The 26,064-nt window shown below is 45.3% G+C and overlaps 1 protein-coding gene across 1 annotated transcript in view; it reads right to left on the bottom strand.

The window, feature by feature from the left end:
• Positions 1 to 26,064, bottom strand: part of LOC106593497 (ras-related protein Rap-1b) — a 128,778-nt gene that overhangs the window by 24,582 nt on the left and 78,132 nt on the right. Inside the window, exons 2-5 of the mRNA XM_082978020.1 lie at positions 21,287 to 21,366; positions 7,215 to 7,283; positions 4,048 to 4,104; positions 211 to 351 (exon numbers count right to left, since the gene is read on the bottom strand). Of these exons, the coding sequence (XP_082834146.1) occupies positions 211 to 351; positions 4,048 to 4,104; positions 7,215 to 7,283; positions 21,287 to 21,343 (324 nt within the window). The 5' untranslated portion in view covers positions 21,344 to 21,366. The remainder of the gene's footprint in view (positions 1 to 210; positions 352 to 4,047; positions 4,105 to 7,214; positions 7,284 to 21,286; positions 21,367 to 26,064) is intronic.

Raw genomic sequence — 26,064 nt, 5'->3', positions numbered from 1 at the left:
AGGTAGCAGCATTCCATCTGCCTAAGGTAGCAGCATGCCATCTGCTCTCCTAGGATCTCAGTGTATATGTGTGAGTGTAGTGTAGTTGTGTCTTTTTCTGTGTCTGTGTGTGTGTGTGTGTGTGTGTGTGTGTGTGTGTGTGTGTGTGTGTGTGTGTGTGTGTGTGTGTGTGTGTGTGTGGCATCCCTGCATGTGTGTGTGGTAACTTACATCGTCAGTGTCTTTGACTCGGAGGATCTGTTCTCGTAGGTCTTGCAGATCGTTGAAGGTGGACTGGGCTGTGATGGAGTACACTAACGCAAAGCCCTGGCCATTCTTCATGTACAGATCTCTCATTGCTGTGAATTGTTCCTGTGGAGGAGAGAGAGACATACAGGAAGCTAAAGACTTGTCATTAGGGGTGATAACATGGGTAAGGATCCAATCTAAAGCCTAGTCATTAGGGATGATAACATGGGCAGGGATCCAATCTAGAGCCTGGTCATTAGGGATGATAACATGGGCAGGGATCCAATCTAGAGCCTGGTCATTAGGGATGATAACATGGGCAGGGATCCAATCTAAAGCCTGGTCATTACGCATGATAACATGGGCAAGGATCCAATCTAATGCCTGGTCATTACGCGTGATAACATGGGCAAGGATCCAATCTAAAGCCTGGTCATTAGGGATGATAACATGGGCAAGGATCCAATCTAAAGCCTGGTCATTACGCGTGATAACATGGGCAAGGATCCAATCTAAAGCCTGGTCATTACGGTGATAACATGGGCAAGGATCCAATCTAAAGCATGGTCATTACGCGTGATAACATGGGCAAGGATCCAATCTAAAGCACTGGTCATTAGCGTCGTGATAACATGGGCAAGGATCCAATCTAAACGCTTATCATTTGGGGTGATAACATGTGCAAGGATCCCATCTAATGCTCTGTCATGATAACATGGGCAAGGATCCCATCTAAAGCCTGGTCATTAGGGATGATAACACGGGCAAGGATCCCATCTAGAGCCTGGTCATTAGGGATGATAACACAGGCAATGCTTTTCTCTTTATCTTGTGTAAATATTTGCCTTGCCCTGCACACTTCCATCACCTGGCTTGGATGGGGTGAGCCTCAGTATCATTCCAACTGAGTTAACAAGATGTTAGAGCACAGTAGAGATACTGAAGACAGTGTGGAGGAGGAGGAGGCTGATCACAGTAGAGATACTGAAGACAGTGTGGAGGAGGAGGAGGCTGATCACAGTAGAGATACTGAAGACAGTGTGGAGGAGGAGGAGGCTGATCACAGTAGAGATACTGAAGACAGTGTGGTGGAGGAGGAGGAGGCTGATCACAGTAGAGATACTGAAGACAGTGTGGTGGAGGAGGAGGCTGATCACAGTAGAGATACTGAAGACAGTGTGGAGGAGGAGGAGGCTGATCACAGTAGAGATACTGAAGACAGTGTGGTGGAGGAGGCTGATCACAGTAGAGATACTGAAGACAGTGTGGTGGAGGAGGAGGAGGCTGATCACAGTAGAGATACTGAAGACAGTGTGGTGGAGGAGGAGGGGCTGATCACAGTAGAGATACTGAAGACAGTGTGGTGGAGGAGGAGGCTGATCACAGTAGAGATACTGAAGACAGTGTGGTGGGAGGAGGAGGGAGGGCTGAGGTGGGGGGGGGGGGGCGACAGTAGAGATACTGAAGACAGGTGGGGGGGGGGGTGGTAGGAGGAGGGGGGAGGAGGGGGGCTAAGGTGACTGTTTACACCACCGCTGCATCGCACTGCGTCACCATAATGAGGGGTAGCCACCGTCGTCGTTAAGGTGACTGTTTACACGGCAGAACCTCAAAGGCCATTAGGTGTTGTTAGAGACGACCGTGGCGGGGCGATAGGAGTGGGGGTGTGATGGTGAAGGTGGGTGTGATGGTGGAGGTGTGATGGTGGGGGTGTGATGGTGGGGGTGTGATGGTGGAGGTGGGTGTGATGGTGGAGGTGTGATGGTGGGGGTGTGATGGTGGGGGTGTGATGGTGGAGGGGGGTGTGATGGTGGAGGTGGGTGTGATGGTGGAGGTGTGATGGTGGGGGTGTGATGGTGGAGGGGGGTGTGATGGTGGAGGTGGGTGTGTGTGTGTGTTATTTGAACTGCAGACTAAAGGTGGTGTGTGCTTGCCATTCTCTGAGTGCAAAAGTAACGCAAAGCCGTTTAACAAAACCAGAGGTCAGGTGACTCACACAGTCGTCTTTGCAATTCACAAGTGATATCTGTTGTCAGTACTGTTAAAACGGTGGTTAATAGCGTGAGAGTCAAACGCATCTGTTTCCAAACAGAGGAAACACATTTTAAAAAGGTCACATGACCTGAGTCCCAAACGGCACCTTATTCCCTATATAGTGCACTACTTTTGATAGAGAGCCATATGGGCCCTGGTCAGAAGTAGTGCACTATGTAGGGATTAGGGTGCCATAGCAACAGTGTTCCACTCATTGGGGGAAACACCAGCTGAGATTCTATCGGTATCTTTCTTTCATATTCACAGGAACATGATTTTGGCACTGACCCTTTCCTCCAGATTCAACTGGAATGACACGTTCTGATTCTGAGCTTGAATTTACAAATGCATTTCACAGATTTGTCATTTTGGTTGAAATAAGTTAACATCTTTTTTTTGGAGGGTATATTTAAAAGGAGTCGTGATAAGCGAATCTGTTTGTTTAGATTGGATTATGTTGTGTGAGAGGCGTTCTCTATCATTGCCAAGCCTCTGTTGTAAACAGTCACGGGGACTGAGAAACTGTCGTCCATCTTGGCTCTAACTCTGTGTGGTTGGAGCCAATCGGGTGCAGAGAGACCAAGGAAACCATTGGCCACCTGTCACCACCACAGAGAAGCACAGGGGGCTGTCTCTCTCTCGCTGTCTGTCTCTCTCTGTCTCCTCCATCCATCTCTCCTCAGCTAGCGGAAGAGGAAGGGGATTTGAGGAAGCAGCGAGAGCATCCTTATCCCTTTCCTCTTCCTTGTGTCATGGTAAATATGGTTCCCAGTGGAACTGTATGAATCTGAAGTAAGCATTTCTCAGTAAACCCCCATCTCGTATGTCTACCATAACCCCTCCCCTCCTCCTCCTGTAAGTCTACCATAACCCCTCCTCCTCCTGTAAGTCTACCATAACTCCTCCTCCTCCTGTAAGTCTACCATAACTCCTCCTCCTCCTGTAAGTCTACCATAACCCCTCCTCCTCCTGTAAGTCTACCATAACCCCTCCTCCTCCTGTAAGTCTACCATAACTCCTCCTCCTCCTGTAAGTCTACCATAACCCCTCCTGTAAGTCTACCATAACCCCTCCTCCTCCTGTAAGTCTACCATAACCCCTCCTCCTCCTGTAAGTCTACCATAACCCCTCCTGTAAGTCTACCATAACCCCTCCTGTAAGTCTACCATAACCCCTCCTCCTCCTGTAAGTCTACCATAACCCCTCCTGTAAGTCTACCATAACCCCTCCTGTAAGTCTACCATAACTCCTCCTCCTCCTGTAAGTCTACCATAACCCCCTCCTCCGTAAGTCTACCATAACCCCTCCTCCTCCTGTAAGTCTACCATAACTCCTCCTCCTCCTGTAAGTCTACCATAACCCCTCCTCCTCCTGTAAGTCTATCATAACCCTTCCTCCTCCTGTAAGTCTACCATAACTCCTCCTGTAAGTCTACCATAACTCCTCCTGTAAGTCTACCATAACTCCTCCTGTAAGTCTACCATAACCCCTCCTCCTCCTGTAAGTCTACCATAACCCCTCCTCCTGTAAGTCTACCATAACTCCTCCTTCTCCTCCTCTAGGTCTACCATAACTCCTCCTCCTCCTGTAAGTCTACCATAACCCCTCCTCCTCCTGTAAGTCTACCATAACTCCTCCTCCTCCTGTAAGTCTACCATAACTCCTCCTCCTCCTGTAAGTCTACCATAACTCCTCCTCTTCCTGTAAGTCTACCATAACTCCTCCTGTAAGTCTACCATAACCCCTTCACCCCCTCCTCCTCCAACCCTCCTGTAGGTCTCTTACCGTCCCTGCAGTGTCCAGAATCTCCAGCATACACTGCTGCCCGTCCACCTCCACTTGCTGCAGAGAGAGAGACAGAGAGAGACAGACAGAGAGAGAGACAGAGAGAGAGAGAGAGAGAGAGAGATACAGAGAGAGAGGCAGAGAGAGAGACAGAGAGAGAGAGGCAGAGAGAGAGGCAGAGAGAGAGACAGAGAGAGAGGCAGAGAGAGAGACAGAGAGAGAGAGGCAGAGAGAGAGACAGAGAGAGAGAGAGGCAGAGAGAGAGACAGAGAGAGAGAGAGAGAGAGAGAGAGAGAGAGACAGAGAGAGAGAGACAGAGAGAGAGAGAAAGAGAGAGACAGAGAGAGAGAGAGACAGAGAGAGAGAGAGAGAGAGAGAGAGAGAGAGCAGAGAGAGAGAGAGACAGATACAGAGAGAAAGACAGAGACAGAGAGAGAGAGACCAAGAGAGACAGAGAGAGAGACAGAGAGAGAGACAGAGAGAGAGACAGAGAGAGAGAGACAGAGAGAGAGAGAGACAGACAGAGAGAAAGACAGAGACAGAGAGAGAGAGAGACAGATACAGAGAGAAAGACAGAGACAGAGAGAGAGAGACCGAGAGAGACAGAGAGAAAGACAGAGACAGAGAGAGAGAGAGACAGACAGACAGAGAGAAAGACAGAGACCGAGAGAGAGAGAGACAGATACAGAGAGAAAGACAGAGACAGAGAGAGAGAGACCGAGAGAGACAGAGAGAAAGACAGAGACAGAGAGAGAGAGACCAAGAGAGACAGAGAGAGAGAGAGACAGAGAGAGAGAAAAAGGCATTATTAGAAGTACATCTGAAACAATTACATTCTCTTATCCCCCCTCCCTCCATCCCTCCACCTTGACCCAAAATCTCTCTCAGTGACTTCCAGGCCTGTGGTACTCCACTGTAATTACCCTCCTCCACCCCCGCTGGGCCCACACCTTGGTTCAGTCCATTACTTCCACCAGGCTCCTAATGGGGAGGGGGGGGGGGGGGTCGTTCCATTTATGACCAACGAGAGGGGAAGCCTGCGGTGAGGCCGTTGGTTCAGCCACTGGACAGTGGGGACTCACTACAGATCTGACTGAGAAGGCTCTAGAACTGGACCATCTACAGCCTGGTCCCAGATCTGTTTGTAATCCGTCTTGCCAACTCTTACAGTCTCAATGAACATAGGGAGTCGACAAAAACAGATCTGGGACCAGGCTAAGACCACCTTGACCTCTGTACTGACACAGGGGGGAATTACTTTACTAGTCAGTCACTCTGATTACTGCTGATGTCACTGTCTGTCAACAGCATTAACCTCTAAAGGAAACAGCTGCACTGTAATGATGATCCTGGTCAAACAGACGGGATTTCCACTTCCTGTCTATGTTTCAGCTGCTACCCTCCTCTCCTATCTATAGTAAGAACGTCTCAGCGCCTCCGTAACAGTCCGTCTCAGCGCCTCTGTAACAGTCCCGTCTCAGCGCCTCTGTAACAGTCCCGTCCGTCTCAGCGCCTCCGTAACAGTCCCGTCTCAGTACCTCCGTAACAGTCCCGTCCGTCTCAGTACCTCCGTAACAGTCCCGTCCGTCTCAGCGCCTCCGTAACAGTCCCGTCTCAGTACCTCCGTAACAGTCCCGTCCGTCTCAGCGCCTCCGTAACAGTCCCGTCCGTCTCAGCGCCTCCGTAACAGTCCGTCTCAGCGCCTCCGTAACAGTCCGTCTCAGCGCCTCCGTAACAGTCCCGTCCGTCTCAGCGCCTCCGTAACAGTCCCGTCTCAGCACCTCCGTAACAGTCCTGTCCGTCTCAGCACCTCCGTAACAGTCCCGTCTCAGTACCTCCGTAACAGTCCCGTCTCAGTACCTCCGTAACAGTCCCGTCTCAGTACCTCCGTAACAGTCCCGTCTCAGTACCTCCGTAACAGTCCCGTCTCAGTGCCTCCGTAACAGTCCCGTCCGTCTCAGCGCCTCCGTAACAGTCCCGTCCGTCTCAGCGCCTCCGTAACAGTCCCGTCTCAGCGCCTCCGTAACAGTCCCGTCTCAGCGCCTCCGTAACAGTCCCGTCTCAGCGCCTCCGTAACAGTCCCGTCTCAGCGCCTCCGTAACAGTCCCGTTTGCCTCCGTAACAGTCCCGTCTCAGCGCCTCCGTAACAGTCCCGTTTGCCTCCGTAACAGTCCCGTCTCAGTACCTCCGTAACAGTCCCGTCTCAGCGCCTCCGTAACAGTCCCGTCTGTCTCAGCGCCTCCGTAACAGTCCCGTCTGTCTCAGCGCCTCCGTAACAGTCCCGTCTCAGCGCCTCCGTAACAGTCCCGTCTCAGTACCTCCGTAACAGTCCTGTCTTTGCTGAAATGTATGCTGTTGCCTGGCTATTAAAGGGACAGGCAGCTATTTAAGAATGGGGGTTTAATTGAAGTTTTACGGTATCTCCATTATATTCCAATCTGCTACATTGTGTTTCAGCTCACTGAATAGCCTACCAAACACCCAGTACTCTGTAACCATGGAGACGACACAGACAGCAGCAGAGTTGAACGTGTTTACGTCTAATGTTCCCGTATTACCTACATAGTGCACAGGGCCAGGGGGGCACTAATGATGATGTCACAGGGCCAGGGGGCACTAATGATGATGTCACAGGGCCAGGGGGCCACTAATGATGATGTCACAGGGCCAGGGGGCACTAATGATGATGTCACAGGGCCAGGGGGGCACTAAATGATGATGTCACAGGGACAGGGGGCCACCAATGATGATGTCACAGGGCCAGGGGGCCACTAAATGATGATGTCACAAGGCCAGGGGGCCACTAAATGTTGATGTCACAGGGCCAGGGGGCCACTAAATGATGATGTCACAGGGCCAGGGGGGCCACTAAATGATGATGTCACAGGGCCAGGGGGCCACTAAATGATGATGTCACAAGGCCAGGGGGCCACTAAATGATGATGTCACAGGGCCAGGGGGCCACTAAATGATGATGTCACAGGGCCAGGGGGCCACTAAATGATGATGTCACAGGGCCAGGGGGCCACTAAATGATGATGTCACAGGGCCAGGGGGGCCACTAAATGATGATGTCACAAGGCCAGGGGGCCACTAAATGATGATGTCACAGGGCCAGGGGGCCACTAAATGATGATGTCAAGGGAAGATAGCAATACTTGACTTACCTTTCTGTATGAGTCTTCTATTGTCGGGTCATATTTCTCCACGAAAATCCCCTGAACAAACTGTACAGTCTGTAGAGACAAAAGAGAGGAAGAGAACGATGGAGAGAGAGAGAGAGAGAGAGAGAGAGAGAGAGAGAGATGAGATTGTAGAAGGTTGCAGGCTGTGAGGCAGATTCCCATTCTAGACGCCCACACAGCTTTAGTAAATGAATCTAAACAGGTGGCTCATGCTTGTCTTTAATATACTGAAATACACACTGATGTGTCCCAAACGGCACCCTATTCCCTATATAGAGCACTACTTTTGACCAGAGCCAAGAGGCGCAATATATAGAGAATAGGGTGTCATTTGGGAGCAGACACTGAGTCATACAGAAGACCTGTTATCCTCAGACTAGGACAGGAAGAAAAGCATGTAAAACATGAAGCCATTTAACAACAGGATTAACGGACGTCAGGAGACTGAAGAAGACACTGAGCTAACTGGGATTAACGGACGTCAGGAGACTGAAGAAGACACTGAGCTAACTGGGATTAACGGACGTCAGGAGACTGAAGAAGACACTGAGCTAACTGGGATTAATGGACGTCAGGAGACTGAAGAAGACACTGAGCTAACTGGGATTAATGGACGTCAGGAGACTGAAGAAAACACTGAGCTGACTGGGATTAATGGACGTCAGGAGACTGAAGAAAACACTGAGCTAACTGGGATTAACGGACGTCAGGAGACTGAAGAAGACACTGAGCTAACTGGGATTAATGGACGTCAGGAGACTGAGGAACACACTGAGCTGACTGGGATTAATGGATGTCAGGAGACTGAAGAAAACACTGAGCTGACTGGGATTAATGGACGTCAGGAGACTGAAGAAAACACTGAGCTAACTGGGATTAATGGATGTCAGGAGACTGAAGAAGACACTGAGCTAACTGGGATTAATGGACGTCAGTTGGACAGAGATGATAGGTGAACAGGTAGAGATGAGAGGACATGGGTCAGGACAGAGATGACAGGTGAACAGGTAGAGATGAGAGGACGTGGGTCAGGACAGAGATTATAGGTGAACAGGTAGAGATGAGAGGATGTGAGTCAGGACAGAGATGATAGGTGAACAGGTCGAGATGAGAGGACGTGGGTCAGGACAGAGATGACAGGTGAACAGGTAGAGATGAGAGGATGTGGGTGAGGACAGAGATGATAGATGGGTCAGGACAGAGATGAGAGGATGTGGGTCAGGACAGAGATGACAGGTGAACAGGTAGAGATGAGAGAACGTGGGTCAGGACAGAGATGACAGGTGAACAGGTAGAGATGAGAGGATGTGAGTTAGGACAGAGATGATAGGTGAACAGGTAGAGATGAGAGGACGTGAGTCAGGACAGAGATGATAGATGATAGATGGGTCAGGACAGAGATGACAGGTGAACAGGTAGAGATGAGAGGATGTGAGTCAGGACAGAGATGATTGGTGAACAGGTAGAGATGAGAGGATGTGAGTTGGACAGAGATGATAGGTGAACAGGTAGAGATGAGAGGATGTGAGTCAGGACAGAGATGATAGGTGAACAGGTAGAGATGAGAGGATGTGAGTCAGGACAGAGATGATTGGTGAACAGGTAGAGATGAGAGGATGTGAGTTGGACAGAGATGATAGGTGAACAGGTAGAGATGAGAGGATGTGAGTCAGGACAGAGATGATAGGTGAACAGGTAGAGATGAGAGGATGTGAGTTGGACAGAGATGACAGGTGAACAGGTAGAGATGAGAGGATGTGAGTTAGGACAGAGATGATAGATGAACAGGTAGAGATGAGAGGACGTGAGTTGGACAGAGATGACAGGTGAACAGGTAGAGATGAGAGGATGTGAGTTAGGACAGAGATGATAGGTGAACAGGTAGAGATGAGAGGACGTGAGTCAGGACAGAGATGATAGGTCAACATGTAGAGGTGAGAGGATGTGAGTTAGGACAGAGATGATTGGTGAACAGGTAGAGATGAGAGGATGTGAGTTAGGACAGAGATGATAGGTGAACAGGTAGAGATGAGAGGATGTGAGTCAGGACAGAGATGACAGGTGAACAGGTAGAGATGAGAGGATGTGAGTTAGGACAGAGATGATAGGTGAACAGGTAGAGATGAGAGGATGTGAGTCAGGACAGAGATGACAGGTGAACAGGTAGAGATGAGAGGATGTGAGTCAGGACAGAGATGATAGATGATAGATGGGTCAGGACAGAGATGATAGGTGAACAGGTAGAGATGAGAGGATGTGAGTCAGGACAGAGATGATAGGTGAACAGGTAGAGATGAGAGGATGTGAGTCAGGACAGAGATGATAGGTGAACAGGTAGAGATGAGAGGATGTGAGTCAGGACAGAGATGATAGGTGAACAGGTAGAGATGAGAGGATGTGAGTTAGGACAGAGATGACAGGTGAACAGGTAGAGATGAGAGGATGTGAGTTAGGACAGAGATGATAGGTGAACAGGTAGAGATGAGAGAACGTGGGTCAGGACAGAGATGATAGGTGAACAGGTAGAGATGAGAGGATGTGAGTTAGGACAGAGATGATAGGTGAACAGGTAGAGATGAGAGAACGTGGGTCAGGACAGAGATGATAGGTGAACAGGTAGAGATGAGAGGATGTGAGTCAGGACAGAGATGATAGGTGAACAGGTAGAGATGAGAGGATGTGAGTCAGGACAGAGATGATAGGTGAACAGGTAGAGATGAGAGGATGTGAGTCAGGACAGAGATGATAGGTGAACAGGTAAAGATGAGAGGATGTGAGTCAGGACAGAGATGATAGGTGAACAGGTAGAGATGAGAGGACGTGAGTCAGGACAGAGATGATAGGTGAACAGGTAGAGATGAGAGGATGTGAGTCAGGACAGAGATGATAGGTGAACAGGTAGAGATGATAGATGGGTCAGGACAGAGATGATAGGTGAACAGGTAGAGATGAGAGGATGTGAGTTAGGACAGAGATGATAGGTGAACAGGTAGAGATGAGAGGATGTGAGTCAGGACAGAGATGATAGGTGAACAGGTAGAGATGAGAGGATGTGAGTTGGACAGAGATGATAGGTGAACAGGTAGAGATGATGAACATTACATCATATTTGGGATGCAGCCTCTGACTAACTGTCTAGATCTAGTAGATAGACCCACTTCTGTCTAGATCTAGTAGATAGACCCACTTCTGTCTAGATCTAGTAGATAGACCCAGTTCTGTCTAGATCTAGTAGATAGACCCAGTTCTGTCTAGATCTAGCAGATAGACCCAGTTCTGTCTAGATCTAGCAGATAGACCCAGTTCTGTCTAGATCTAGCAGATAGACCCAGTTCTGTCTAGATCTAGCAGATAGACCCAGTTCTGTCTAGATCTAGCAGATAGACCCAGTTCTGTCTAGATCTAGCAGATAGACCCAGTTCTGTCTAGATCTAGCAGATAGACCCAGTTCTGTCTAGATCTAGCAGATAGACCCAGTTCTGTCTAGTCGGACTCAGAGCCATCGAAGTCTGCAAAGTGATACCATTGGCTATCAGTCTGATCACTGCTGATGACATCATGACTCTCTCTACAGCTCCTTTCCACCTCTCCCTCGGAGACAGAGCAGAACAGTGTCTCCTCTCCTCTCCTCTCCTCTCCTCTCCTCTCCTCTCCTCTCCTCTCCTCTCCCCTCCCCTCCCCTCCCCTCCCCCTCTCCCCTCCTCTCCTCTCCTCTCCTCTCCTCTCCTCTCCTCTCCTCTCCAGTCAGTCAGTCAGTGCATTGAAGGTACAGTGAGAGTCACAATGGGAGAAGAGAACTCAGAGGGAGACATATTAACATAGAACTATTAACATAGAACTACCATGTATACTATAGAGGGGAGAGTTACCTGGTAGACATATTAACATAGAACTATTAACATAGAACTACCATGTATACTATAGAGGGGAGAGTTACCTGGTAGACATATTAACATAGAACTATTAACATAGAACTACCATGTATACTATAAAGGGGAGAGTTACCTGGTAAACATATTAACATAGAACTATTTACATAGAACTACCATGTATACTATAGAGGGGAGAATTACCTGGTAGACATATTAACATAGAACTATTAACATAGAACTACCATATAGAGGGGAGAGTGACCTGGCAGTCCTTAACAAGGGACCCCAGCAGTTTTTCTCTCTATAAAACACATGATGTCACCCTCCTCTGTTCCAGCCGTCCAATCCCACTTGAGAGCAGGTCGTTCAGCAGCTTGTTACTGGGCCACAACAGGAGAGACAAACCAACCCCCAGAGTAGCAGCACTCTGGTCAGAACCAACACCCTGGTCCCAGTCAGACAGAGTAGCAGAACTCTGATCAGAACCAACACCCTGGTCCCAGTCATCAGAACCAACACCCTGGTCCCAGTCATCAGAACCAACCCCCTGGTCCCAGTCAGACAGAGTAGCAGAACTCTGATCAGAACCAACCCCCTGGTCCCAGTCATCAGAACCAACCCCCTGGTCCCAGTCAGACAGAGTAGCAGAACTCTGATCAGAACCAACCCCCTGGTCCCAGTCAGACAGAGTAGCAGAACTCTGGTCAGAACCAACCCCCTGGTCCCAGTCATCAGAACCAACCCCCTGGTCCCAGTCAGACAGAGTAGCAGAACTCTGATCAGAACCAACCCCCTGGTCCCAGTCAGACAGAGTAGCAGAACTCTGGTCAGAACCAACACCCTGGTCCCAGTCATCAGAACCAACACCCTGGTCCCAGTCAGACAGAGTAGCAGCACTCTGATCAGAACCAACACCCTGGTCCCAGTCATCAGAACCAACCCCCTGGTCCCAGTCAGACAGAGTAGCAGCACTCTGATCAGAACCAACACCCTGTCCCAGTCAGACAGAGTAGCAGAACTCTGGTCAGAACCAACACCCTGGTCCCAGTCATCAGAACCAACCCCCTGGTCCCAGTCAGACAGAGTAGCAGAACTCTGATCAGAACCAACACCCTGGTCCCAGTCATCAGAACCAACACCCTGGTCCCAGTCAGACAGAGTAGCAGAACTCTGGTCAGAACCAACCCCCTGGTCCCAGTCAGACAGAGTAGCAGCAGTCTGGTCTGAACCAACCCCCTGGTCCCAGTCAGACAGAGTAGCAGCAGTCTGGTCAGAGACAAGCAGGCACACAGCCCAGCCACCTAGCCACTGCTCTGCTGGCAGGTCCTCTGGATGCCAGCCAGCCAGCCAGCCAGTCAGCTTCAACACACTCACGTGCATGTGTGCTGAACACATAGTCCTAAACACACTTCCACTCTTCCTCCAGACTCAGAATTCACATCAGTGATCAGATTAAATCCACTCTTCCCTCCAGACACGCAAACACACTTTCTTTCTCTCTCTCTCTCTCTCTCTCTCGCTCTCTCTCTCTCTCTCTCTCTCTCTCTCTCTCTCTCTCTCTCTCTCTCTCTCTCTCAGTATAGTGCACTCTATAGGGTGCCGTTTGGGACATAAGGGGAGTGAGTGTGAGACCTATTCTAGGGCACTGGAGGCATTTACACAGAAGATCTTTGGAGAAGGAGAGAGTGGTGAAAAGAAAAAAGAAAGGGAGAGAGAGAGTGGTGTAAAGAAAGGGAGAGAGAGAGTGGTGTAAAGAAAGGGAGAGAGAGAGTGGTGTAAAGAAAGGGAGAGAGAGAGTGGTGTAAAGAAAGGGAGAGAGAGAGTGGTGTAAAGAAAGGGAGAGAGAGAGTGGTGTAAAGAAAGGGAGAGAGAGAGTGGTGTAAAGAAAGGGACAGAGAGAGTGGTGTAAAGAAAGGGAGAGAGAGAGTGGTGTAAAGAAAGGGAGAGAGAGAGTGGTGTAAAGAAAGGGAGAGAGAGAGTGGTGTAAAGAAAGGGAGAGAGAGAGTGGTGTAAAGAAAGGGAGAGAGAGAGTGGTGTAAAGAAAGGGAGAGAGAGAGTGGTGTAAAGAAAGGGAGAGAGAGAGTGGTGTAAAGAAAGGGAGAGAGAGTGGTGTAAAGAAAGGGAGAGAGAGTGGTGTAAAGAAAGGGAGAGAGAGTGGTGTAAAGAAAGGGAGAGAGAGAGTGGTGTAAAGAAAGGGAGAGAGAGAGTGGTGTAAAGAAAGGGAGAGAGAGAGTGGTGTAAAGAAAGGGAGAGAGAGTGGTGTAAAGAAAGGGAGAGAGAGAGTGGTGTAAAGAAAGGGAGAGAGAGAGTGGTGTAAAGAAAGGGAGAGAGAGAGTGGTGTAAAGAAAGGGAGAGAGAGAGTGGTGTAAAGAAAGGGACAGAGAGAGTGGTGTAAAGAAAGGGAGAGAGAGAGTGGTGTAAAGAAAGGGAGAGAGAGAGTGGTGTAAAGAAAGGGAGAGAGAGAGTGGTGTAAAGAAAGGGAGAGAGAGAGTGGTGTAAAGAAAGGGAGAGAGAGAGTGGTGTAAAGAAAGGGAGAGAGAGAGTGGTGTAAAGAAAGGGAGAGAGAGAGTGGTGTAAAGAAAGGGAGAGAGAGTGGTGTAAAGAAAGGGAGAGAGAGTGGTGTAAAGAAAGGGAGAGAGAGTGGTGTAAAGAAAGGGAGAGAGAGAGTGGTGTAAAGAAAGGGAGAGAGAGAGTGGTGTAAAGAAAGGGAGAGAGAGAGTGGTGTAAAGAAAGGGAGAGAGAGTGGTGTAAAGAAAGGGAGAGAGAGAGTGGTGTAAAGAAAGGGAGAGAGAGAGTGGTGTAAAGAAAGGGAGAGAGAGAGTGGTGTAAAGAAAGGGAGAGAGAGAGTGGTGTAAAGAAAGGGACAGAGAGAGTGGTGTAAAGAAAGGGAGAGAGAGAGTGGTGTAAAGAAAGGGAGAGAGAGAGTGGTGTAAAGAAAGGGACAGAGAGAGTGGTGTAAAGAAAGGGAGAGAGAGAGTGGTGTAAAGAAAGGGAGAGAGAGAGTGGTGTAAAGAAAGGGAGAGAGAGAGTGGTGTAAAGAAAGGGAGAGAGAGAGTGGTGTAAAGAAAGGGAGAGAGAGAGTGGTGTAAAGAAAGGGAGAGAGAGAGTGGTGTAAAGAAAGGGAGAGAGAGTGGTGTAAAGAAAGGGAGAGAGAGTGGTGTAAAGAAAGGGACAGAGAGTGGTGTAAAGAAAGGGAGAGAGAGAGTGGTGTAAAGAAAGGGACAGAGAGAAGACAGGAGGAAGAAAAAGGATCTCATTGAAATGAGATAATTGCTTTTCAGCCCCTCCCTCGTCAGAAGCCTGGGATTCTTTACCCAGATTCATTCATAGAGCGAACCAGAGCTTCTTACTAGTGACATGTAGAGAGAGAGAGAGAAATAGAGAGAAAGACAGAGAGAGTAAAAGATAATGGAATAGAGCAAGAGAAAGATGGCCAGAGAGAGGAAAGCCTAACCCAGAGGCTGACAGAGGAACGACCAGCCTGGCAGAGGAACGACCAGCCTGGCAGAGGAAAGACCAGCCTGGCAGAGGAAAGACCAGCCTGGCAGAGGAAAGACCAGCCTGGCAGAGGAAAGCCTAACCCAGAGGCTGACAGAGGAACGACCAGCCCGGCAGAGGAAAGACCAGCCCGGCAGAGGAAAGACCAGCCCGGCAGAGGAAAGACCAGCCTGGCAGAGGAAAGACCAGCCCGGCAGAGGAAAGACCAGCCTGGCAGAGGAAAGACCAGCCCGGCAGAGGAAAGACCAGCCCGGCAGAGGAAAGACCAGCCCGGCAGAGGAAAGACCAGCCCGGCAGAGGAAAGACCAGCCCGGCAGAGGAAAGACCAGCCCGGCAGAGGAAAGACCAGCCCGGCAGAGGAAAGACCAGCCCGGCAGAGGAAAGACCAGCCCGGCAGAGGAAAGACCAGCCCGGCAGAGGAAAGACCAGCCCGGCAGAGGAAAGACCAGCCCGGCAGAGGAAAGACCAGCCCGGCAGAGGAAAGACCAGCCCGGCAGAGGAAAGACCAGCCCGGCAGAGGAAAGACCAGCCCGGCAGAGGAAAGACCAGCCCGGCAGAGGAAAGACCAGCCTGGCAGAGGAACGACTGGTGTTAGCACTTCATCCTCCCGAGTGGCGCAGCGATCTAAGGCACTGCATCTCAGTGCTAGAGGCGTCACTACAGACCCTGGTTCGATTCCAGGCTGTATCACAACCGGCCCGTGATTGGGAGTCCCATAGGGCGGCGCACAATTGGCCCAGCATCGTTAGGGTTTGGCCAGGGTAGGCAGTCATCTTAAATGACTTGACTAGTTAAATAAAGGTTAAATAAATGTCAAATCCTCTCATTCACTCATCTCTCTCCCTCTCAAAAATGTTAAATGTCCAGTAAACATGAACACTCACATAGGTTTTAAAAGAATAAAGACATTTCAAATGTCACATTATGTCTCTATACAGTGTTGTAATGATGTGCAAATAGTTAAAGTTCAAAAGGGGAAATAAATAAACTTAAATATGGGTTGTATTTACAATGGTGTTTGTTCTTCACTGGTTGCCCTTTTCTTGTGGCAACAGGTCACAAATCTTGCTGCTGTGATGGAACACTGTGGTATTTCACCCAGTAGATATGGGTGAAATAAAATCGGGTTTGTTTTCAAATTCTTTGTGGATCTGTGTAATCTGAGGGAAATATGTGTCTCTAATATGGTCATATATTTGGCAGGAGGTTAGGAAGTGCAGCTCAGTTTCCACCTCATTTTGTGGGCAGTGGGCACATAGCCTGTCTTCTCTTGAGAGCCAGGTCTGCCTACTGCGGCCTTTCTCAATAGCAAGGCTATGCTCACTGAGTCTGTACATAGTCAAAGCTTTCCTTAAGTTTGGGTCAGTCACAATGGTCAGGTATTCTCCCACTGTGTACTCTCTGTTTAGGGACAAAAAGCATTGTAGTTTGCTCTGTTTTTTTGTTAATTCAATTAATTATTCAAGTAATTATCTTTTTGTTTTCTCATGATTTGGTTGGGTCTAATTGTGCTGCTGTCCTGGGGCTCTGTGGGGTGTGTTTGTGTTTGTGAACAGAGCCCCAGGACCAGCTTGCTTAGGGGACTCTTCTCCAGGTTCATCTCTCTGTAGGTGATGGCTTTGTTATGGAAGGTTTGGGAATCGCTTCCTTTTAGGTGGTTGTAGAATTTAACGTCTCTTTTCTGGATTTTGATAATTAGTGGCTATCAACCTAATTCTGCTCTGCATGAATTATTTGGTGTTTTACGTTGTACACTGAGGATATTTTGTCAGATTTCTGCATGCAGAGTCTCAATTTGGTGTTTGTCCCATTTTGTGAATTCTTGGCTGGTGAGCGGACCCCAGACCTCACAACCATAAAGGGCAATGGGTTCTATAAATGATTCAAGTATTTTTTTTTGCCAAATCCTAATTGGTATGTCGAATTTGATGTTCCTTTTGATGGCGTAGAAGGCCATTTTGCCTTGTCTCTCAGATGGTTCACAGCTTTGTGGAAGTTACCCTTGGTGCTGATGTTTAGGCCGAGGTATGTATCGTTTTTTGTGTGCTCTATAGCAACGGTGTCTAGATGGAATTTATATTTGTGGTCATGGCAACTGGACTTTTTTTGGAACACCATTATTTTTGTCTTACTGAGATAAACTGTCAGAGCCCAAGTCTGACAGAATCTCTCTCCCTCTCACCCCCCTCTACCTCTCTACCCCCCCATCCCCCTCCCTCCCTCCCTCTGAACAACACGTGGCTCTAGCTAGAAGACTATACTTCCCTGTCCAGGGACCAGGAGACTTATGAATGACTCTACAATGAGCTCTGGTCCAGCAGGCTAGCTCCATTAGTGTCTGTATTAAAGGTCCATAGTGAATATCAGGACCATGGGGACCGGTCAGGTCCAAACAGGGCTGTAGATTATACTATCTGATCAAATAGATGGCTCTGCATTACAGCCACAATCTGGTCCTGGGGAAATGGTTCTGATTCGGAAGCTGGATCACATGAGTACCCTGCCTCTGTGAGAGGGTTTTGCTCACGCTCCACCTCGCCCTCTGTTCCTTTCTCTCCAGTAAATCACATGTCCTGGGAAAAAAGCTAAGGGAGGTTGGTTGTGTGTGAAACCCACTCGCGGCAGCGCCCTGGTTCCCACGCCGCAACTGTTACATCCGTTGCCTAGTTACGGGCTATGGCAAGGCATATATCTCTCTCTCTCTCTCTCTCTCTCTCTCTCTCTCCTCTCTCTCTCTCTCTCTCTCTCTCTCTCCACCACCACCACTTCTATAGTGATCCAATTAGAACTAATGGAGTTCTCTACACCACCACTTCTATAGTGATCCAATTAGAACTAATGGAGTTCTCTACACCACCACTTCTATAGTGATCCAATTAGAACTAATGGAGTTCTCTACACCACCACTTCTATAGTGATCCAATTAGAACTAATGGAGTTCTCTACACCACCACTTCTATAGTGATCCAATTAGAACTAATGGAGTTCTCCACACCACCACTTCTATAGTGATCCAATTAGAACTAATGGAGTTCTCCACACCACCACTTATATAGTGATCCAATTAGAACTAATGGAGTTCTCCACACCACCACTTATATAGTGATCCAATTAGAACTAATGGAGTTCTCTACACCACCACTTCTATAGTGATCCAATTAGAACTAATGGAGTTCTCTACACCACCACTTCTATAGTGATCCAATTAGAACTAATGGAGTTCTCCACACCACCACTTCTATAGTGATCCAATTAGAACTAATGGTGTTCTCTACACCACCACTTCTATAGTGATCCAATTAGAACTAATGGAGTTCTCCACACCACCACTTCTATAGTGATCCAATTAGAACTAATGGTGTTCTCTACACCACCACTTCTATAGTGATCCAATTAGAACTAATGGTGTTCTCCACACCACCACTTCTATAGTGATCCAATTAGAACTAATGGAGTTCTCTACACCACCACTTCTATAGTGATCCAATTAGAACTAATGGAGTTCTCTACACCACCACTTCTATAGTGATCCAATTAGAACTAATGGAGTTCTCCACACCACCACTTCTATAGTGATCCAATTAGAACTAATGGAGTTCTCTACACCACCACTTCTATAGTGATCCAATTAGAACTAATGGAGTTCTCCACACCACCACTTCTATAGTGATCCAATTAGAACTAATGGAGTTCTCTACACCACCACTTCTATAGTGATCCAATTAGAACTAATGGAGTTCTCCACACCACCACTTCTATAGTGATCCAATTAGAACTAATGGAGTTCTCTACACCACCACTTCTATAGTGATCCAATTAGAACTAATGGAGTTCTCCACACCACCACTTCTATAGTGATCCAATTAGAACTAATGGACAATACAGGGGGAGGCTGCATTCCTGCTATGTAATGGGAGGTCAAGCGTACAGAGAGACAAAGCAGAGAGAGAGAGACCTAGAGAGAGAGAGACCTAGAGAGAGAGACCTAGAGAGAGAGAGAGAGACCTAGAGAGAGAGACGTAGAGAGAGAGAGCAAAATATAATGAAATAGAGAAAGAGAAAGATGGCCAGAGAGAGGAAAGAGAGAGAAATGGGGAGGAAATTATGATAAGAGAGGGATGTAGAGGGATATAGAGAGATATAGAGGGATGTAGAGGGATGTAGAGGGATATAGAGGGATGTAGAGGGATATAGAGGGATGTAGGGGGATGTAGAGGGATATAGAGGGATGTAGAGGGATATAGAGGGATATAGAGGGATATAGAGGGATGTAGAGGGATATAGAGGGATGTAGAGGGATGTAGAGGGATATAGAGGGATATAGAGGGATATAGAGGGATGTAGAGGGATGTAGAGGGATATAGAGGGATGATAGAGGGATATAGAGGGATGTAGAGGGATATAGAGGGATGTAGAGGGATGTAGAGGGATGTAGAGGGATATAGAGGGATGTAGAGGGATGTAGAGGGATATAGAGGGATGTAGAGGGATATAGAGGGATGTAGAGGGATATAGAGGGATGTAGAGGGATGTAGAGGGATATAGAGGGATATAGAGGGATATAGAGGGATGTAGAGGGATATAGAGGGATGTAGAGGGATGTAGAGGGATGTAGAGGGATGTAGAGGGACATAGAGGGATATAGAGGGATGTAGAGGGATATAGAGAGATATAGAGGGATATAGAGGGATGTAGAGGGATATAGAGGGATATAGAGGGATGTAGAGGGATGTAGAGGGACATAGAGGGATATAGAGGAAGAAAGAGCCAATGGGGTATTTGTTTGTTCTGCCCATAGTAGGATGACTCCATGGTGTTACCAGTAGGACCTCTCTCTCTCACACTGTTGGTGATCAGTGGGATGGAACTAACTAGCCTGGTGCGCTAGGAGAAAGTTAGCCTTCGTAGAGACAATACCAACACATTCAGACAACATGGAGAGATAAACATGCTATTGTCAGCCATTCTAAAAGGCCGGGCTACTTTATAAAACAGTACGTGTGGGTCACCCAAAGAACATGCTAGCCATTATAAAATGGGCCAGAAGGTTTTAGTCTGTGTTTATATGGCAGTGTGTACAAGGCTCGGTTCCTCTCTGAATGACATGTATTTTATCAGATCAATAAACAGTGGATGATCTGTTCAGAAGATCTAATAGCTTCTGACCTCTTTTCATATCTCTGACCCCAGTGACATGTCTTCCTAGCAACATGAACAGTCAGATAACAATCTATACATTCCAACACCTGACCAGAAATACATTTACAGTCACACAGAAATACACATGGTAATGTTACAGTGAGGTTGGAGGGATGGAGGGAGGAATGGATGGAGGGAGAGATGGAGGAATGGAAGGATAGAGGGGAGGAGGGATGGAAGGATATAGTGATGGAGGGATGGAGGGATATAGTGATGGAGGGATATAGTGTGGAGGGATATAGTGATGGAGGGATATAGTGATGGAGGGATATAGTGATGGAGGGATATAGTGATGAGGGATATAGTGATGGAGGAATGAAGGGATATAGTGATGGAGGGATATAGTGATGGAGGGATATAGTGATGGAGGGATATAGTGATGGAGGGATATAGTGATGGAAGGATGGAGGTATATAGTGATGGAGGGATATAGTGATGGAAGGATGGAGGTATATAGTGATGGAGGGATATAGTGATGGAGGGATGGAGGGATATAGTGATGGAGGGATATAGTGATGGAGGGATATAGTGATGGAGGGATGGAGGGATATAGTGATGGAGGGATATAGTGATGGAGGGATGGAGGGATATAGTGATGGAGGGATGGAGGGATATAGTGATGGAGGGATAGAGGGATGAGGGATATAGTGATGGAGGGATAGGAGGGATATAGTGATGAAGGATGGAGGGATGGAGGGATAGGAGGGATATAGTGATGGAGGGATGGAGGGATATAGTGATGGAGGGATGGAGGGATATAGTGATGGAGGGATAGAGGGATAGAGGGATATAGTGATATAGTGATGGAGGGATGGAGGGATAGAGGGATATAGTGATGGAGGGATGGAGGGATATAGTGATGGAGGGATGGAGGATAGAGGGATAGAGGGATATAGTGATATAGTGATGGAGGGATGGAGGGATAGAGGGATATAGTGATGGAGGGATGGAGGGATATAGTGATGGAGGGATGAGGGATATAGTGATGGAGGGATATAGTGATGGAGGGATGGAGGGATATAGTGATGGAGGGATATAGTGAAGGAGGGATATAGTGATGGAGGGATATAGTGATGGAGGGATGGAGAAATAGAGTGATAGAAGGAATGCTAAACGATGACAGCTGACATTCTCACAACCCCTCTGTGACCCAGCTAAGGACACGGGTCTCCTGGGAGAGAGGGACCGGCAGGCCGGCGGGACAGAGACTATACAACCCAGTTCCTCTGGTCAGAGAAAAAAGTCCTGCCCTAACACACAGACACCTGATTAAATGGAGAAACACTGTGTTCCAGTAGTGTTCCTCAACCTCTGGTCCATGAACAGTCACTGGTCCCGGGGTAATCTATGGAACTAACCAAGCACTGTACTGAATACTACAGCCTTAAGAAGCCAGTAGGACGAACTAGGTTCTATTTAGGTAACCTATGGCCCTGTGCAACCCAAAGGGGGTTGAAGACAGATGGAGAGAGAGGGACGACTTACCAGAGCAGACTTGCCCACACCTCCAGAGCCGAGGACTACTAACTTGTATTCACGCATCGTTCACTGTGTCTGGTGTCACCCTGTAGAGAGAGACAGAGGAGGCCAGGGTCAGTTAAACAGCTCAACATCTGGTAATGACGTGGTAAACTAACATGTAATAAACTAAGAATAACATGGTAAACTAACATGTAATAAACGTAAGAATAACATGGTAAACTAACATGTAATAAACTAAGAATAACATGGTAATAACTGGTAAACTAACATGTAATAAACTAAGAATAACATGGTAATAACATGGTAAACTAACATGTAATAAACTAAGAATAACATGGTAATAACATGGTAAACTAACATGTAATAAACTAAGAATAACATGGTAAACTAACATGTAATAAACTAAGAATAACATGGTAATAACTGGTAAACTAACATGTAATAAACTAAGAATAACATGGTAAACTAACATGTAATAAACTAAGAATAACATGGTAAACTAACATGTAATAAACTAAGAATAACATGGTAATAACGTGGTAAACTAACATGTAATAATCTAAGAATAACATGGTAATAACATGGTAAACTAACATGTAATAAACTAAGAATAACATGGTAATAACGTGGTAAACTAACATGTAATAAACTAAGAATAACATGGTAATAACATGGTAAACTAACATGTAATAAACTAAGAATAACATGGTAATAACGTGGTAAACTAACATGTAATAAACTAAGAATAACATGGTAATAACGTGGTAAACTAACATGTAATAATCTAAGAATAACATGGTAATAACATGGTAAACTAACATGTAATAAACTAAGAATAACATGGTAATAACATGGTAAACTAACATGTAATAAACTAAGAATAACATGGTAATAACATGGTAAACTAACATGTAATAAACTAAGAATAACATGGTAATAACGTGGTAAACTAACATGTAATAAACTAAGAATAACATGGTAATAACATGGTAAACTAACATGTAATAAACTAAGAATAACATGGTAATAACTGGTAAACTAACATGTAATAAACTAAGAATAACATGGTAAACTAACATGTAATAAACTAAGAATAACATGGTAATAACATGGTAAACTAACATGTAATAAACTAAGAATAACATGGTAATAACGCAGTAAACTAACATGTAATAAACTAAGAATAACATGGTAATAACATGGTAAACTAACATGTAATAAACTAAGAATAACATGGTAAACTAACATGTAATAAACTAAGAATAACATGGTAATAACGCAGTAAACTAACATAATCTAAGAATAACATGGTAATAACATGGTAAACTAACATGTAATAACTTAGGAATTGTTCCCTGGCCTGTCTTATATAAACTGAATTATTGGGCTGCAGAGCGCTGTATGTCAGTTATAGAGAGAAAGACGGTTGAGTTGTAGAGCTGTAAAATATTAAGCTTTACTTCCAGTCACTATAGATGTATAGCATTAGTTCCAGTCACTATAGACATTAGTTCCAGTCACTATAGATGTATAGATATTAGTTCCAGTCACTATAGATGTATAGCTTTAGTTCCAGTCACTATAGATGTATAGACATTAGTTCCAGTCACTATAGATGTATAGCATTAGTTCCAGTCACTATAGACATTAGTTCCAGTCACTATAGATGTATAGCTTTAGTTCCAGTCACTATAGATGTATAGCATTAGTTCCAGTCACTATAGATGTATAGACATTAGTTCCAGTCACTATAGATGTATAGCATTAGTTCCAGTCACTATAGATGTATAGCATTAGTTCCAGTCACTATAGATGTATAGACATTAGTTCCAGTCACTATATATGTATAGCATTAGTTCCAGTCACTATAGATGTATAGCATTAGTTCCAGTCACTATAGATGTATAGCATTAGTTCCAGTCACTATAGACATTAGTTCCAGTCACTATAGATGTATAGCATTAGTTCCAGTCACTATAGATGTATAGCATTAGTTCCAGTCACTATAGATGTATAGCTTTAGTTCCAGTCACTATAGATGTATAGCATTAGTTCCAGTCACTATAGATGTATAGCATTAGTTCCAGTCACTATAGATGTATAGACATTAGTTCCAGTCACTATAGATGTATAGCATTAGTTCCAGTCACTATAGATGTATAGCATTAGTTCCAGTCACTATAGATGTATAGCATTAGTTCCAGTCACTATAGATGTATAGCATTAGTTCCAGTTACTATAGATGTATAGCATTAGTTCCAGTCACTATAGATGTATAGCATTAGTTCCAGTCACTATAGATGTATAGCATTAGTTCCAGTCACTATAGACATTAGTTCCAGTCACTATAGATGTATAGCATTAGTTCCAGTCACTATAGATGTATAGCATTAGTTCCAGTCACTATAGATGTATAGCTTTAGTTCCAGTCACTATAGATGTATAGCATTAGTTCCAGTCACTATAGATGTATAGCTTTAGTTCCAGTCACTATAGATGTATAGCATTAGTTCCAGTCACTATAGACATTAGTTCCAGTCACTATAGACATTAGTTCCAGTCACCATAGATGTATAGCATTAGTTCCAGTCACTATAGATGTATAGCATTAGTTCCAGTCACTATAGATGTATAGCATTAGTTCCAGTCACTATAGATGTATAGCTTTAGTTCCAGTCACTATACATGTATAGACATTAGTTCCAGTCACTATAGATGTATAGACATTAGTTCCAGTCACTATAGATGTATAGCATTAGTTCCAGTCACTATAGATGTATAGCATTAGTTCCAGTCACTATAGATGTATAGATATTAGTTCCAGTCACTATAGATGTATAGCTTTAGTTCCAGTCACTATAGATGTATAGACATTAGTTCCAGTCACTATAGATGTATAGCTTTAGTTCCAGTCACTATAGATGTATAGACATTAGTTCCAGTCACTATAGATGTATAGCATTAGTTCCAGTCACTATAGATGTATAGCATTAGTTCCAGTCACTATAGATGTATAGCATTAGTTCCAGTCACTATAGATGTATAGCATTAGTTCCAGTCACTATAGACATTAGTTCCAGTCACTATAGATGTATAACTTTAGTTCCAGTCACTATAGATGTATAGCTTTAGTTCCAGTCACTATAGATGTATAGCTTTAGTTCCAGTCACTATAGACATTAGTTCCAGTCACTATAGATGTATAGCATTATTTCCAGTCACTATAGATGTATAGACATTAGTTCCAGTCACTATAGATGTATAGCTTTAGTTCCAGTCACTATATATGTATAGCATTAGTTCCAGTCACTATAGATGTATAGACATTAGTTCCAGTCACTATAGATGTATAGCATTAGTTCCAGTCACTATAGATGCATAGCATTAGTTCCAGTCACTATAGATGTATAGCATTAGTTCCAGTCACTATAGATGTATAGCATTAGTTCCAGTCACTATAGACATTAGTTCCAGTCACTATAGATGTATAGCATTAGTTCCAGTCACTATAGATGTATAGCATTAGTTCCAGTCACTATAGATGTATAGCATTAGTTCCAGTCACTATAGACATTAGTTCCAGTCACTATAGATGTATAGCATTAGTTCCAGTCACTATAGATGTATAGCATTAGTTCCTGTCACTATAGATGTATAGCATTAGTTCCAGTCACTATAGATGTATAGCATTAGTTCCAGTCACTATAGATGTATAGACATTAGTTCCAGTCACTATAGATGTATAGCTTTAGTTCCAGTCACTATAGACATTAGTTCCAGTCACTATAGATGTATAGCATTATTTCCAGTCACTATAGATGTATAGACATTAGTTCCAGTCACTATAGATGTATAGACATTAGTTCCAGTCACTATAGATGTATAGCATTAGTTCCAGTCACTATAGATGTATAGCATTAGTTCCAGTCACTATAGATGTATAGCTTTAGTTCCAGTCACTATAGATGTATAGACATTAGTTCCAGTCACTATAGATGTATAGACATTAGTTCCAGTCACTATATATGTATAGCATTAGTTCCAGTCACTATAGATGTATAGACATTAGTTCCAGTCACTATAGATGTATAGACATTAGTTCCAGTCACTATATATGTATAGCTTTAGTTCCAGTCACTATAGATGTATAGACATTAGTTCCAGTCACTATAGATGTATAGCATTAGTTCCAGTCACTATAGATGTATAGACATTAGTTCCAGTCACTATATATGTATAGCATTAGTTCCAGTCACTATAGATGTATAGACATTAGTTCCAGTCACTATAGATGTATAGCATTAGTTCCAGTCACTATAGATGTATAGCATTAGTTCCAGTCACTATAGATGTATAGCATTAGTTCCAGTCACTATAGATGTATAGACATTAGTTCCAGTCACTATAGATGTATAGCATTAGTTCCAGTCACTATAGATGTATAGCATTAGTTCCAGTCACTATAGATGTATAGACATTAGTTCCAGTCACTATAGATGTATACTTTTAGTTCCAGTCACTATAGATGTATAGCTTTAGTTCCAGTCACTATAGATGTATAGCATTAGTTCCAGTCACTATATATGTATAGCATTAGTTCCAGTCACTATAGATGTATAGCTTTAGTTCCAGTCACTATAGATGAATAGCATTAGTTCCAGTCACTATAGATGTATAGCATTAGTTCCAGTCACTATAGATGTATAGCATTAGTTCCAGTCACTATAGACATTAGTTCCAGTCACTATAGATGTATACCATTAGTTCCAGTCACTATAGAT

Source organism: Salmo salar, chromosome 07, assembly GCF_965601325.2.
Source record: "Salmo salar chromosome 07, fSalSal1, whole genome shotgun sequence".
Lineage (NCBI taxonomy): Eukaryota > Metazoa > Chordata > Actinopteri > Salmoniformes > Salmonidae > Salmo > Salmo salar.
This window is presented reverse-complemented; position numbering and strand designations above follow the sequence as displayed.